Source organism: Anguilla anguilla, chromosome 8 (assembly GCF_013347855.1).
Source record: "Anguilla anguilla isolate fAngAng1 chromosome 8, fAngAng1.pri, whole genome shotgun sequence".
NCBI lineage: Eukaryota > Metazoa > Chordata > Actinopteri > Anguilliformes > Anguillidae > Anguilla > Anguilla anguilla.
This window is the reverse complement of record NC_049208.1, coordinates 54536832-54554009: the sequence shown is the minus strand read 5'-3', so window position 1 is coordinate 54554009 and position 17178 is coordinate 54536832. Positions and strand designations below refer to the sequence as shown.

Genomic DNA, 17178 nt, shown 5'->3' with positions numbered 1-17178 from the left:
GAGTCTGTATTGGGGGGGATGGGGGGGGGGACGGGTGGGCGTACTAGCAGGACACTTACTGGCAATCAGCAGATACTGAACTCCAGTTGTGCACTAAAGTAGTACGCAGAAAATCCTGTGTTTATGTGCAGGTACATAGTCAAAACTGAAGTGAGCTGGGAACCTACAATGGCATCATAATAAATGTCTACATATAAAGAACAAACAGTTTACAATGATTGTTAAAAGAAATAAAACACATTTTTTCATATTTACATTTTTCTTAACATATTTAAGCATCTTTTCCATGGCTTAGTTTTATTTAATTCCTGTGTTACATTAAATCATATTCCAGTGCATTACACAGCGAAATTTAACATTACAGTGGATTACACTGCGTAATATTAAATGTAGCTGTACTTTAGACTGTGGTCTGTTTTATGTTTCAGTAAATTTGTCTTGGCCTGTCAGTTGGGTAATGTCGTAACACGGCCAAAGGGTTAGGGTTGCACGAGGACAGTAAAAAGTTAACTAGCAGCGCGGTTTGAAACGGAAGGCGAACTGGCAGATTTAAATGGCAATTCCATGTATAGTTCGTCTAAAACAAAGCCGCATCGATGGTGTTCGTTTTTTTAAATCAGTGCTGCGAAGGCGATACACCTTCTCATTTTTATAATTATTTTTATTTGAAACACAAAGTGCAAATGCACGACAGAACGTAGTACATCTAAAGACATCAAGTTGGTAGATCAACAATCGCAAGTAAATAATAAGGTGTTGCAACAAATGTGCAACACATTGAGTAGGGAAATTAAAAAGAAGAGAGGAAAAATGGAGAGGAGGGGACACGTCTACAAATTAGTCTGAGCGAACACTTTAACGATACACTGTACAGCTTCTCAGAAACCGAACGACTGTGATCCAGTCGATAAAAGATATGTCCACGTAAGACCTTGCAAAGGTTGCAGCCAATCACGAGGCTACGTTTTGGACATGTCCGAAATTCTCCGAAATGAGCGCCACACGCTTTATTATCAGCCGTTATCACAGAGTCGCGTATTTGGAGCTCTCTTTCGCCAGATGGTGAGTCCGGAATTTTCTTTAATAAAACATTGCAGAACAGGGCAAGGGTCTAGCTAACGCAAGATATACTGTCGAATATCGCCAGTTTACTAGCTGGGAAACTACAATGGCATCCTAAGTGTAAAGTTTTGTGTATGGTGCAGGACAGTTTTGTCCTTCCGAACAGAAGGACAGTTCTTGTATAACGCAGCTCACGTCAGATCAAAGACGTTAGATTTAGCCTATTGAAGACAGAACCGGGACTTGCGTTAACTGAAGCTTATCCTGCCTTCTTGGGTAGCCTAGCCGGGTATTTGAATTCGCTTTCCTACTGAATGTGTATTTATGCTGGTGTTTGGTGTTTAGCGCCAATGTATCGCAGAATCTGCTCGCAGTTTTTTTCACATTAAGAGCGACAAAATCAGATCAAATCATTTTTGTGAGCCGAGTTAACTGGATAAACCAATGGATTTAACGGAGTAATGAAATGAATTAAAGTTTGAGTAAAAACAGAAACCCTGCGGCTCTCCAGAGGCTGGTACGAGCATCGCTGCAATAGACAGAGTGCAGTTAAACAGACGAGACTCGGGTGCTGTCCGAATCAGAGCCCTTTCACACTATTGAGTGGGCGTGCTGGGTACACTGGATGAGAAAGTTAACGGGAGAAATTTTCTCTGAATGTAGTGTACTTAAAATACTCGGATGATAAACTTATTTCTGGGTTTTTGCTGAGTACACATTGTTTGCTTCACTGACATTTTACTTCAACAAAACAACAACAAGGGCGACTTGTGAGCAAGGCTGCGCAAGATTTAAATGCCAACTGCATAGGTAGGACGTCTGGGGGATATTTTTTAATACTGCATGTTGCATGCTCAACAGTATAGTGCACGGTATGCTAGCACACAGAACACAGGAAGCAGTACATGGGGCTCTGGTTCGGACCGAGCCTCTCACCGGGGCCAGGCTAACGTTTCACCCTGTGGAGGGTTTTCCTGCTGATCTGAGGTCAGCTGTTACCTGGAGTCTCTCTGTTGCAGGGCAGAGTGGATCGGCGCTGGTCTGATCAGGGTTCAACAATGGCGTGGTGTATTCTGGGTGCTGCAGTCCTTATGCTGAGCCTGGGGGTGGATGGGGCAGGGGGTGGAGAAGGGGGCGGGGCAGGGGGTGGGTCCTACGTGGCGGCCGTGTACGAGCACCGCGTCATTCGGAACCTGCAGCCCAAGGTTCCGCTGAGCCGGCAGGAAGCGCTGGAACACATGAATAAGAACCTGGACGTGTATGAGGAGCAGGCTGCTGCTGCCGCCAAACAGGTAACACCATACCTGCACACCTGGACCTATACATCTGTAAACCTACACGTGTAAACCTCCACACCTGGACCTATACATCTGTAAACCTACACATGTGAACCTCCACACCTACACCAGTATAACAATAAACCCACACCTGTAACCTTGCATGCCTGCACCTGTATACCTACAAATGTATGCATACACCTGTTCACCTCCATCTGCACACCCACAACAAGTGCTCACAGCTGGTTTGGGGTGTACTTCCTGCATTCAGGATGCAGTAACTCTCTACTTCCTGTCCTCAGGGTGCCCACATCATTGTGTTTCCAGAAGATGGCATCCATGGCTTTAACTTCAGCAGGGAGTCTATCGCTGGTTACCTGGAGACGGTGCCAGACCCCACGGCTGTGAGCTGGAACCCCTGTTCTGACCCGACCCGCTTCCCTAATACTGAGGTACTGTGATGGGGAGGAACTGAGGTACTCTGGGGGAGGAAGTGAGGTACTGTGATGGGGAGGAACTGAGGTACTGTGTGGGAGGAAACAAGGTACTATGGAAGAGGAAGTAGGCTCAGTGTAGGAGGAAGCAAAGTACTATGGGGGAGGAAGTGAAGTTCTGTGGGGGAGGAAGTGAGGTTCCATGTGGGAGGAAGTGAGGTTCTATGGGGGGAGGAAGTGAGGTTCCATGTGGGAGGAAGTGAGGTTCTATGGGGGGAGGAAGTGAGTTTCCATGTGGGAGAAAGGAAGCTACTTTGGAGGATGAAGTGAGATTCTCTTGGGGGGGGGGGGGGGGGGGGGGAGTTCTCTGGGGGGGAAGTGAGTCTCTGTTTGGGAGGAAATTAGGTACTATAGGGGAGAAAGTGGAGTTTTCTGGGGGGGGGGGGAGGGAAATAAGGCTCCCTGGAGGACAAAGTGAGGTACTATGAGGGAGGAAGTTAAGTTCTGTGTGTGAGAATGTGAGGTTCTGTGGAGGAGGAAGTGAGGTTCTATGTGGGAGGAAGCAAGGTTGTATGAGAAGAAGTGAGGTAAATCCTAGGATTTACAGAAGTACTGTGTAGGAGCAGGGTTCTCTGTCGAAGGATACAAGGTTCTGTGTGAGGGGAAGTGAGGTACTGTGTAGAGGGAAACAAGGGTCTTTGTGAGAGGAATGAAGTTCTGTGTGGGAGGGACTGAGGGTCTTTGTGGGAGGATGTGATGTACGGTGAGTGGGAGGAAAGGTTTTATGGAAGGAAGTGAGTCAATGTGTGAGAGGAAGTAAAGTTCTGTGTGGGAGGAAACAAGGTTGTGTGTGAGGGTTAGGGTTAGTGAGGTTCTGTGAGATGAAGAGAAATACTGTGTGGGAGATAATGATGTACTTGTGTGCGGACGTGAGGTTGTGTGTGGGTGAAAGTGAGGTTGTGTGAGAGGAAGTGAGGTTCTGCGTGGGTGGAAGTGAGGTTGTGTGAGAGGAAGTGAGGTTCTGCGTGGGTGGAAGTGAGGTAATGTACAATGTAAGAGAGGAGCTTAACCTGCATCCTCAGAAATCGGCTCTCTCCAGAGGTATCGTCCTAACGGAAACGGAACCTCAAAACTCAATGAATTTAGGATGGACTTTGAAGGCAGGATGAAGTTACAGAAAAGGAACGTGTTTACGATGTAATTGGAAGTTATTATTATTCCAGTGTATTAACAGTTTAAAAAATATGTTGGTTCTCAGCTTCTATTATTCTAACGTAAGTAGCCTGAGGTAAAAGAGCTCTGGGACATCCTAACCGGTGAAGGGTACATCCGATGCTGCCCTTAAAATCATCTGAACGAAGGCACCTTAGTAGGCATCGTTTCTTGTTCACTTGAAATGAGACGTCCCTCGATGCCTTGCAACCTGGGAATACAACCTTCGAAGGCAGCATTCTTTCCATTTGAGACAGAGCCTTAATTTGGAACATTTACTTAATTCCGATTTTTACGTTTCTTAACAATTCATTGTGGTGCATTTGGGCCTGTCTCCACCTGCAGGTTCTGCATCGTCTCAGCTGCATGGCTAAGAACAACAGCCTGTACCTGGTGGCAAACATGCCGGGGCGTGAGGATTGCGATGCCCAGACCCCCCCCTGCCCCCCCGATGGGCGCTACCAGTTTAACACGAATGTGGTGTTCAGTGCTAACGGCACACTGGTAGCGCGTTACCGCAAGCGGAACCTGTACATCGAATTCGAATTCGAGTTTGACACGCCTGCTGACCCCCAGCTCATCACCTTCGACACACCCTTCGCTGGTCGCTTCGGCCTGTTCACCTGCTTCGACATCCTGTTCTACAACCCAGCGATGGAGCTGGTGGAGAAGCTGGGCGTGCGGCAGCTGGTCTACCCCACCGCCTGGATAAACACGCTTCCCCTGATGGATTCTGTACAGTTTCACCGCTCCTTCTCCTACGCCACCAACACCACCCTCCTGTCCGCTAACCTTCGCGTAGATGCTGAGGCAATGACCGGCAGCGGGATATTCAGCCCCCGGGAGACATTACATCACCATGCGGGGGCGGGCGAGCCAGAAGCTGGCCGGCTGCTGGTGAAAACTCTGCCTGTTCTGGACTCCCACAGCCCCCCCCTCCCACCACCCATCTCAGGAGACCAGGAGCCCCCGTGCTATCAGCAGGGGGACGGGGAGTGCCAGCGGACTGTCCCTGAGGGAAGGAGTCGCCCAGAGGAGCCAGCTGCCCCCAGCAGCCCCTTCAAGGCAGTGATGATATACGACCATTACGCCATGGTGCTCGTAGAGGGTGCTGAGGGAAACCTGTCTGTGTGTGATAACGCACTCTGCTGCCACCTGCAGTTCCGAAGGCGCACTGCACCCCAGGAGCTCTACGCCCTGGCAGCCTTCGATGGCCTGCATATGAACAGAACGTACTTGCAGGTGTGTGCACTGATTAGGTGCAGCGGTCCCACCCCTCAGACCTGTGGGAAAGCGATCGACCATGCCGACACGCTCCTGGACTTCCAGCTGATGGGAAACTTCAGCACGCGCCACGTGTTCCCAAGCGTGCTCGGCAGTGACATGCATCTGGACCGCATCGACCACAGCGGCTGGGAGGGGCGGGGCTTCTACATGACCCGCCACGGGATGGAGCGCGGTCTGGTGACTGCTGCGCTCTGCGGCAGAGCGTATGACCGGGACCACACCCACACCGCCATCAGGGGAGTGATATAAACGTGTAGAAATACTGACTGTCTCACACTGGAATATGAACACGTGCACATGCAGCCATTTGGTGCATCATGGGGAATGGAGTGAAGTGTGTGTGTAGAACTACACTGGAAGGGTGAGAACTGGAATTTAGCTTGTATTTTCATTTCTGTCCTGGGACAGCGAAGGGTATGGTAAGCAGGTAAAGTGGGGGGGGTAAACAGGTAAAGTGGGGGGTGAAATCTGCATTCAGTAACTGGGGTGGTGACATTTTCCCTCATCGGTGGAGCTAATTCTCTCTGGAGATCCACACTGTAGCTGCCAAAGTAGCACGAAAACTGTAAGATCTCAATAAAAAATCATCAATAAGTTCAAATGAAAGCTCAGAATGATATGACATTTTTTGCATTTGTGAAAACAGTGGCTCTCTAGCACACTTCTGCTGTGTGCACTGTGAGAAAAGCTCTTGTGTGACTCTTACCCTGTGGCCAGGAGTCAGTTTATAAGAACACCTGAGTCTGTATTGTGGGGGGATGGGGGGGGGGGGGGGGCGTACTAACAGGAGACTTACTGGCAATCAGCAGATACTGAACTCCAGTTGCACACTAAATTAGTACGCAGAAAATCCTGTGTTTATGTGCAGGTACATAGTCAAAACTGAAGTTAGCTGGGAACCTACAATGGCATCATAATAAATGTCTACATATAAAGAACTATATTTGCCTCCTTCAAACAAACAGTTTACAATGATTGTTAAAAGAAATAAAACACATTTTTTCATATTTACATTTTTCTTAACATATTTAAGCATATTTGCCATGGCTTAGTTTAATTTAATTCTTGTGTTACATTAAATCATATTCCAGTGCATTACACAGCGAAATTTAACATTACAGTGGATTACACTGGTAATATTAAATGTGGCTGTACTTTAGACTGTGGTCTGTTTTATGTTTCAGTAAATTTGTCTTGGCCTGCCAGTTGGGTAATGTCGTTTCCCGAAAAAAAACACGGCCAAAGGGTTAGGGTTGCACGAGGACTGTAAAAAGTTAACTAGCAGCGCGGTTTGAAACGGAAGGCGAACTGCCAGATTTAAATGGCAATTCCATGTAGAGTTCGTCTAAAATAAAGCAGCATCGATAGTGTTCGTTTTTTAAAATCAGTGCTGCGAAGGCGATACACCTTCTCATTTTTATAATTATTTTTATTTGAAACACAAAGTGCAAATGCACGACAGAACGTAGTACATCTAAAGACATCAAGTTGATAGATCAACAATCGCAAGTAAATAATAAGGTGTTGCAACAAATGTGCAACACATTGAGTAGGGAAATTAAAAAGGAGAGGAAAAATGGAGAGGAGGGGACACGTCTACAAATTAGTCTGAGCGAATACTTTAACGATACACTGTACAGCAGTGGTGTCAAACTCGTGCCATGGAGGGCCGTGTGTATGCAGGTTTTCATTCCAGCCTCAGATCTTGATTATATAATTAGTTAAATTATTTGCTGAATTAGGGATGCAGGTTTGTGCACAATGGTGACCCGACGTCTATGGTGACCCGCATTGTCTAAATAAAAATTTTCTTATATTCTGTGCTTCAGTGCAGTTAAACGCATATGGCTGAATGAGTAATTGGACTCAATTAAGGCAGCATTAATTGGTTGGAATGAAAACCTGCATACACACGGCCCTCCATGGCAACGAGTTTGACACCACTGCTGTACAGCTTCTCAGAAACCGAACGACTGTGATCCAGTCGATAAAAGATATGTCCATGTAAGACCTTGCAAAGGTTGCAGCCAATCACGAGGCTACTTTTTGGACATGTCCGAAATTTCAACACTCATTTCGGAGAAATGAGCGCCACACGCTTTATTATCAGCTGTTACCACAGAGCCGCGTATTTGGAGCTCTGATGGTGAGTCCGGAATTTTCTTTAATAAAACACTGCAGAACAGGGCAAGGGTCTAGCTAACGCACGATATACTGTCGAATATCGCCAGTTTACTAGCTGGGAAACTACAATGGCATCATAAGTGTAAAGTTTTGTGTATGGTGCAAGACAGTTTTTTCCTTCCGAACAGAAGGACAGTTCTTGTATAACGCAGCCACGTTAGATCAAAGACGTTAGATTTAGCCGATTGAAGACAGACTCGCGTTAACTGAAGCTTATCCTGCCTTCTTGGGTAGCCTAGCCGGGTATTTGAATTCGCTTTCCTACTGAATATGTATTTATGCTGGTGTTTGGTTTTTAACATTAAGAGCGACCAAATCAGATCAAATAATTTTTGTGAGCCGAGTTAACTGGGTAAATCAACGGATTTAACGGAGTAATGAAATGAAAGAAATGCTGAGTAAAAACAGAAATCCTGCGGCTCTCCAGAGGCTGGTACGAGCATCGCTGCAATAGACAGAGTGCAGTTAAACAGACGAGACTCGGGTGCTGTCCGAATCAGAGCCCTTTCACACTATTGAGGGCGTGCTGGGTACACTGGATGAGAAGGTTAACGGGATAAATTTTCTCTGAATGTAGTGTACTTAAAATCCTCGGATGATAAACTTATTTCTGGGTTTTTGCTGAGTACACATTGTTTGCTTCACTGACATTTTACTTCAACAAAACAACAACAAGGGCGACTTGTGAGCAAGACTGCGCAAGATTTAAATGCCAACTGCATAGGTAGGACGTTTGGAGGATATTTTTTGCATACTGCATGTTGCATGCTCAACAGTATAGTACACAGTATGCTAGCACACAGAACACAGGAAGCAGTACATGGGGCTCTGGTTCGGACCGAGGCTAGCCAGGCTAACGTTTCACCCTGTGGAGGGTTTTCCTGCTGATCTGAGGTCAGCTGTTACCTGGAGTCTCTCTGTTGCAGGGCAGAGTGGATCGGCGCTGGTCTGATCAGGGTTCAACAATGGCGTGGTGTATTCTGGGTGCTGCAGTCCTCATGCTGAGCCTGTGGGTGGAGGGGGCAGGGGGTGAAGAAGGGGGCGGGTCCTACGTGGCGGCCTACGAGCACCACCTCATTCGGAAGCCGCAGCCCAAGGTTCCGCTGAGCCGGCAGGAAGCGCTGGAACACATGAAGAACCTGGACGTGTATGAGGAGCAGGCTGCTGCTGCCGCCAAACAGGTAACACCATACCTGCACACCTGGACCTACACATCTAAACCTCCACACCTGCACCTGTTCACCTAGAAACCTACACACCTCCACCTGTATACGTATAGGCCTATGCCTTCAATTTAAGATATCTTTAATGACATTTTGACTAGTAAGATTTCTCCATTAAGTTCAATGGAACTGCAATTAAAGATATCTACAATTCAGTTTCGACTATCTAAAACGTGAATTCCAGATATCTCCCTTTAAATTATGGCTAGTCGTAACTCAAATTCAGGATATCTTCACTTTAGTTCTGACTAGTCATAATTCCAGTTAAAGATATCTTTAATTTCTTGTTATTGAAGATATCTAAATTATCTTTTTTTATATCTGAAACTAAGATATTACTAGTCAAAATTCAATTGTAGATATCTTGAACTGGAGTTATGACTAGTCAAAACTGAAGTGGAGATATCTCAAATTTGAGTTATTACTACTCAAAAGTCCTTTTAAGATATCTACAAAGAAGTTATGGATATCTTGAAACGAGACTGATATTATTTGGGAGATATCTTCAATGATCATTCTGACTAGTCGGGATACATGTATAGACATCTTCTATTATCATTTTGACTAGTCAAAATGCAGTTGTAGATATCAAAAACTGGCTCCTTGTACGAATTTCCTCGTTCTACTAACGCAGCGACCACCATGTCAGACCAACTTGAACCAGAGTCAAGCATCTTCGTCAGGGTTTTCAATGCTGCGGCCCGTGCGAGAAATGAGCAGTTAACTTTACTTTTTAAAAACAAGACAACTGTTTCACCCTCTCTCTTACTTTTTTTAGAGAACAACAACAGCCATTTCTTAAACCATAATTGATCGCATCAGGTTTGCAAAACATTGCATTTACAAAATATTTTATTTGGCAGACGTTTTCATCCAAAGCGACGTGCAATAATTGTATACCGAAGGTCGTTGGAAAAACTACTGAACATAGATCCGACAAGGTCTAATTCTCATAAAGTATCAGCTACCCTGAGCCATGAACATAGCTTGTTCAAACAGTAAACATTAAGACCAGTATCCATTGCGAGGCCTTGCATCACAGTCACGTCAGGCACAGCAGATTTGACTAGGAATAATTCAAATTCAGATATCTGAAAATACCATTTTCACTACTCAAAACGGAATTCCAGATCTCTTTAATTACCATTCGGTATGTGTGACAAGTCGAATGACGATTCTTGTGTCATTATAGAAATCTTTAAATGGAATTTTGACTAGTCAAAATTCGGATTTGAGGTGGGCGTGGCCGAGCACGTCACAAAAGAAAGCACAGATGTCATTCTAAGCGTATTTTTAAAATTTTTAACATTAAAACCCCATTTCTACATCATTTCCCCACATATTAAATCACGGTTATGCCAACCTACAAGTTGCCCTTTAACGGGAGAAATTTTCTCTGAATGTAATGTACTTAAAATGCTCGGATGATAAACTTATTTCTGGGTTTTTGCTGAGTACACATTGTTTGCTTCACTGACATTTTACTTCAACAAAACAACGACAAGGGCGACTTGTGAGCAAGGCTGCGCAAGATTTAAATGCCAACTGCATAGGTAGGACGTCTGGGGGATATTTTTTAATACTGCATGTTGCACACTCAACAGTATAGTACACAGTATGCTAGTACACAGAACACAGGAAACAGTACATGGGGCTCTGGTTCGGACTGAGCCTCTGACTGGGGCCAGGCTAACATTTCACCCTGTGGAGGGTTTTCCTGCTGATCTGAGGTCAGCTGTTACCTGGAGTCTCTCTGTTGCAGGGCGGAGTGGATCGGTGGTGGTATGATCTGGGTTCAGCGATGGCGCAGTACATTCTGCGTGCTGCTTCTGTCCTCCTTCTGAGCCTGGGGGTGGACGGGGCGGGGGGTGGAGAAGGGGGCGGGGCAGGGGGTGGGTCCTACGTGGCGGCCGTGTACGAGCACCACCTCATTCGGAACCTGCAGCCCAAGGTTCCGCTGAGCCGGCAGGAAGCACTGGAACACATGAATAAGAACCTGGACGTGTATGAGGAGCAGGCTGCTGCTGCCGCCAAACAGGTAACACCATACCTGCACACCTGGACCTATACATCTGTAAACCTACACGTGTAAACCTCCACACCTACACCAGTATAGCAACAAACCTACACCTGTAACCGTACATACCTGCACCTGCATACCTACAAATGTATGCATACACCTGTTCACCTACATCTGCACACCCACAACAAGTGCTCACAGCTGGTTCGGGGTGTACTTCCTGCATTCAGGGTGCAGTAACTATGTACTTCCGGTGCTCAGGGTGCTGTTGCTCTGTACTTCCTATATTCAGTGTGCAGTAACTCTCTATTTCCTGTCCTCAGGGTGCCCACATCATTGTGTTTCCAGAAGATGGCATCCATGGCTTTAACTTCACCAGGGAGTCCATCACTGGTTACCTGGAGACAGTGCCAGACCCCAAGGCTGTGAGCTGGAACCCCTGTTCTGACCCAACCCGCTTCCCTAATACTGAGGTACTGTGATGGGGAGGAGCTGAGGTACTCTGGGGGAGGAAGTGAGGTACTGTGAGGGAAGAACTAAGTAAGGTACTGTGTAGGAGGAAGTGAAGTTCTGTGGGTGAGGAAGTGAGGTACTGTGTGGGAGGTTCCATGTGGGAGAAAGGAAGCTACTTTGGAGGATGAGGAGATTCTCTTGGGGGGGAAGTTTTGTGGGGGGAAGTGTGTCTCTGTTTGGGAGGAAATTAGGTACTATGGGGGAGGAAGTTAAGTTCACTGGGGAGAAGTGAGGCTCTGTATGGGAGGAAATGAGGTACTAAGGGGGAGGAAGTGAGGTTTTCTGGGGGGGAGGAAATAAGGCTCCCTGGAGGACGAAGTGAGGTTCTGTGAGGGAGGAAGTGCGGTACTGTACTATGTGAGAGAGATTTAATTTAGAAAGTTTTACTTTACTCCTTCTCAATGTGTCTGATGAATTTATTGTGGTTGTATGATGTAACCGCTTGTTTGGTGCTGTGAAGTTCTGTTTGGATTTGTCTCCACCTACAGGTTCAGCATCGTCTCAGCTGCATGGCCAAGAGCAACAGCCTGTACCTGGTGGCAAACATGGGGGGGCGTGAGGATTGCGATGCCCAGACAACCCCCTGCCCCCCCGATGGGCGCTACCAGTTTAACACGAATGTGGTGTTCAGTGCTAACGGCACACTGGTAGCGCGTTACCGCAAGCGGAACCTGTTCTTCGAATTCGAGTTCGACACGCCTGCTGACCCTCAGCTCATCACCTTCGACACACCCTTCGCTGGTCGCTTCGGCCTGTTCATCTGCTTCGACATGATGTTCTACAACCCAGCGATGGAGCTGGTGGAGAAGCTGGGCGTGCGGCAGCTGGTCTTCTCCACAGGCTGGATAAACACGCTTCCCCTGATGGATTCTGTACAGTTTCACCGCTCCTTCTCCTACGCCACTAGCACCACCCTCCTGTCCGCTAACCTTCGCGTAGATGGGATGAACACGACCGGCAGCGGGATATACAGCCCCTGGGAGGCTCTATATTACCACGCACAGGAGGGCGAGCCACCAGCTGGCCGGCTGCTGGTGAAAACACTTCCTGTTCTGGACTCCCTCAGGCCTGACCTTCGACCCCACAGCCCCCCCCTCCCACCACCCATCTCAGGAGACCAGGAGCCCCCGTGTTATCAGCAGGGGGACGGGGAGTGCCAGAGGACTGTCCCTGAGGGAAGGGGTCACCCAGAGGAGCCAGCTGCCCCCAGCAGCCCCTTCAAGGCGGATATGATGAGCGACAATTACACCATGGTGCTCATAGAGGGTGCTGAGGGTAACCTGTCTGTGTGCGATAACGCGCTCTGCTGCCACCTGCAGTTCCGAAGGCGCACTGCGCCCCAGGAGCTCTACGCCCTGGCAGCCTTCGACGGCCTGCATATGAACAGAATGTACTTGCAGGTGTGTGCGCTGATTAGGTGCAGCGGTCCCACCCCTCAGGCCTGTGGGAAAGCGATCGACCACGCCGACACGCTCCTGGACTTCCGGCTGATGGGAAACTTCAGTACGCGCCACGTGTTCCCAAGCGTGCTCGGGAGCCACATGCAGCTGGACCGCATCGACCACAGCGGCTGGGAGGGGCGGGGCTTCTACATGACCCGCCACGGGATGGAGCGCGGTCTGGTGACTGCTGCGCTCTGCGGCAGAGCGTATGATCGGGACACACCCCCACCTCACCATGACCACACCCTCACCTCACCCTGACCGCACCCACACCTCACCATGACCACACCCACACCTCACCCTGACCACACCCACACCTCACCACAACCATGCTTCACCATGACCACACCCACACCTCACCACAACCACACCCACATTTCACCATGACCACACCCACACCTCACCACAACCACACCAACATTTCACCATGACCACACCCACACCTCACCACAACCACACCCTCTCCTCACCGTGACCACACCCACAACGCACCACAACCGCACCCACAGCTCACCGTGACCACACCCACACCTCACCAAGACCACACCCTCACCTCATCACAACCACAACCAAACCTCACCATGACCATATCCATACCTCGCCATGACCACACCCACACCTCATCACAACCACACCTCATCACAACCACAACCACACCTCACCAAGACCACACCCTCACCTCATCACAACCACAACCACACCTCACCATGACCATATCCATACCTCACCATGACCACACCCACACCTCACCACAACCGCACCCACACCTCACCATGACCACACCCACACCTCACCACAACCGCACCCAAACCTCACCTCACAGTGAATCAGCCCGTGAGGAAATGCCCTGTACTTCCCTTATTTCGGGTGTTTAACTGTGTCACCCTGTTTTTTGCACCATCACTGTGGCTGGGTTCTTATTCCTTTATCTCCTGCATTCTTGATTGTTTTAATACTTTGTTGATTATACTGTCTTTGTGAATGTGTGCTACAACTAACTGCTACACGCATCACAGGAAATTTTCCGCTTGTTTTGACAATGAAGTTCTCTTCTATTCTGTCCTATTTCCAGGATTTTATTAAAACACCGGAATCACACACAAGCTTTCCAGCACAAGCTCACAGACACAAGCTCACAGGCGCACAAGCTCACAGGCACACAACTCACAGACGCACACAGGCTCACAGACACAATCTCAGACGCACAAGCTCACAGGCCCAGAAGCTCACTGATGCACATAGGCTCAAAGACACAATCTCAGACACACAAGCTCACAGACACACAAGCCCACAGGCGCACAAGCTCACACGCACCCAAGCTCACAGATGCACAAGCTCACACGCACCCAAGCTCACAGATGCACAAGCTCACACGCACCCAAGCTCACAGATGCACAAGCTCACGGGCGCACAAGCTCACTGGCACACAACTAACAAATGTGCACAAGCTCACAGACACAATCTCAGACACACAAGCTCACTGACGCACACAGGCTCAAAGACACACAAGCTCACAAGGATGACTATAATTAAGACAACAGTAATGCTGAGGGTGAAGATGAGTCTGACAGAGCCTCAGAGACAGAGGAAAGTGGAGATTTGTTTTTTTTCCTACGGAGATGCCCCATGATAATTTCCCCATAGACAAGAGGCCAGCACAAAAATGGCCAAAACATAGACTAAATTTAACATGATGTTTGGCTGATGTTCCTATTCATTATGCCCATGTGTAATGTATGCCCAGGGTATACAACATTAACACACAGACGACATAAAAGGTCAATGGAAGGATTTTAGAAGACTCTATTGGCTGTGACAGCGAGGAGTTTGGGAATTCTGTTAAAATCACAAAATGTTTAAATCAAGGAAAATTCTAATATTTCATCAATTAAAGAAGTGCCATGCACAGGCCAGAATATTATTTTGCACGAGATTTTAACATAGTAACTGAAGAACAATAACTGATTTTTAAAGGAGAAGGGTTGGTCAGATACTATCGGAAACATATACAACGCTTTTAACATGAAGGTCCGTTTTAAAATTATATCCATGTGATGAGGGATTTTCAAGGTTTTACACAAAACTAAGACAAGAATGGGTAGGATTTATGGATCAAATATACAGCTCAAGTAATCCTCAAACGAGATCTGTGAATGCAGACCCCTTGGCGCGACGAGTGCCAACACAAGGGAAGGTGATAAAAGAAGAAATACTGGAAATTAAACGTAAATCGGCTGAAAGATCAATCCCTGGTTTCAGAATTAAAACAAAAGATTCGAAAGGTAGTACAATTAAGGGTTTTTGACGAAGCATAGTACAGAACTGTGGAATATTATGAACGAGAAAATCTAAAACTTTCTATTGTAAATGTGAATGTGAATTATTAAACCAAGAATTAAATAAAAAATATTATTAATTGCTGGGACCGCACGCACAGAAATCGGTTATAGTTCACGCAGTTGTCTTGTAGCTATTCTATTCTGTCTATTCAAAGTCTCAGTTTCAGTGAAAACCTGACAATATGTGGTAGCGTTATCTCCGCGGAGTTCTTAGCCTGTCATTTCTATCGTCCCCACCCTAAAGGCTTTATCAACATCACAATTGCAGTGAATGAATTTCGTGTGATTACATGTGCGCAGTTAATTTCGATATCGCTCAACTGGGAAATTCAAAGACAAGTAGGCCTACTGGTCATACAATTGCTGAACAGCGTGTAAACAGCGACTGATTCGCACCTGTGTAAAAGCACCTGTTGTTGTCTATTGTCTGGCAGGGGGTTTTGTGAAGAAAATAAGACAAACTGTCTGTATTTCTTAACGGAGTCGTTTTTTCCCGAATTTTAAAAACGCACTTATTTTAAGTACAAATGTTTCGGAAAGTCGTGGAAGGAGGAGGATACTTACGGTGTTGGAGTAATTAAAATTTTAGTCTCCAAAGCCCGGTGGTGTCGCTCTTCGCTTCCGAAACCGCCGCCAGCTTTTCAGAGACTCAACTGGCTGCAGGCTTGGAGAAAGCGGTTCTGTATAACAGCACAGAAATTGGTGATCTCGGAGCGACAGAAATTGGCAACAAACTTAAGATAGCATTCATTAAAAAATATCTACAAAGGAATATTCAACCCAAGAAGAAAACATAAACTTTTTTGGCGTGCGAAATTGCATCAATCAATTCTTATAAATGAACGGCGTGTACGGGATAATTTACTATCGGCGGTCATCGCAGAGACGCAGAGCTTGAAAGCCTTCATCAGATGCTAAGTCCGAAAACTTCTCTGGCCGGGCCAACTCACGGCGTTATTCTCTGATGTGAACGATGCTTTTTGATCATGCGTCATTATCAGGATTTGGACAGAAAGAGTGTCGCTATTTTGCTAAATTCTGAAAATATTACCAGAGATAGCTTCGTTACTTTTTAATACAAACAACCTACATGCATTGGCTATGATTACACGCCACAAAGAAATTTCTGGGACATACCATAACACTAGCAATCTGACCGAAGGTACCGAGAGTGAAATGTTACATTTTACATTTCATTACATGCATTTAGCTGAGGCTCTTATCCAGAGCTCAAATCCATTTATACAGCTAGAAGCAATGCAGGTTAAGTACCTTGCTCAAGGGAATCGGGGACGGGGGGACGGGGGGACGGGGGGACGGGGGGGTGGGCGTACTAGCAGGAGACTTACTGGCAATCAGCAGATACTTAACTCCAGTTGCGCACTAAATTAGTACGCAGAAAATCCTGTGTTTATGTGCAGGTACATAGTCAAAACTGTGAGCTGGGAACCTACAATGGCATCATAATAAATGTCTACATATAAATAACTGTATTTGCCTCCTTCAAACAAACAGTTTACCTTGATTGTTAAAAGAAATAAAACACATTTTTTCATATTTACATTTTTCTTAACATATTTAAGCATCTTTGCCATGGCTTAGTTTTATTTAATTCCTGTGTTACATTAAATCATATTCCAGTGCATTACACAGCGAAATTTAACATTACAGTGGATTACACTGCGTAATATTAAATGTGGCTGTACTTTAGACTGTGGTCTGTTTTATGTTTCAGTAAATTTGTCTTGGCCTGCCAGTTGGGTAATGTCGTTGACCGCAAAAAAACACGGCCAAAGGGTTAGGGTTGCACGAGGACAGTAAAAAGTTAACTAGCAGCGCGGTTTGAAACGGAAGGCGAACTGGCAGATTTAAATGGCAATTCCATGTAGAGTTCGTCTAAAATAAAGCAGCATCGATAGTGTTCGTTTTTTAAAATCAGTGCTGCGAAGGCGATTCACCTTCTCATTTTTATAATTATTTTTATTTGAAACACAAAGTACAAATGCACGACAGAACGTAGTACATCTAAAGACATCAAGTTGATAGATCAACAATCGCAAGTAAATTAATGTGCAACACATTGAGTAGGGAAATTAAAAAGAAGAGAGGAAAAATGGAGAGGAGGGGACACGTCTACAAAGTAGTCTGAGCGAATAATTTAACGATACACTGTACAGCTTCTCAG

The 17178-nt window shown here is 46.4% G+C and overlaps 1 protein-coding gene across 7 annotated transcripts in view; it reads left to right on the top strand.

Annotated features, from left to right (window-relative positions):
* The first annotated feature begins 402 nt into the window (after positions 1-402).
* LOC118234546 (biotinidase-like) overlaps positions 403-17178 on the top strand; it is a 29483-nt gene continuing 12707 nt past the window's right edge. The window contains exons 1-5 of one of the 7 annotated variants that reach the window (XM_035431139.1): positions 461-1062; positions 2082-2354; positions 10442-10717; positions 11023-11172; positions 11701-12834. In XM_035431139.1, the coding sequence (XP_035287030.1) occupies positions 973-1062; positions 2082-2354; positions 10442-10717; positions 11023-11172; positions 11701-12834 (1923 nt within the window). In that variant the 5' untranslated portion in view covers positions 461-972. Of the gene's footprint in view, positions 1063-2081; positions 2355-2641; positions 2792-4330; positions 5870-8382; positions 8638-10441; positions 10718-11022; positions 11173-11700; positions 12998-17178 lie in introns of those variants that run through there. The other 6 variants (XM_035431145.1, XM_035431143.1, XM_035431141.1 and 3 more) reach the window with 6 other exon arrangements.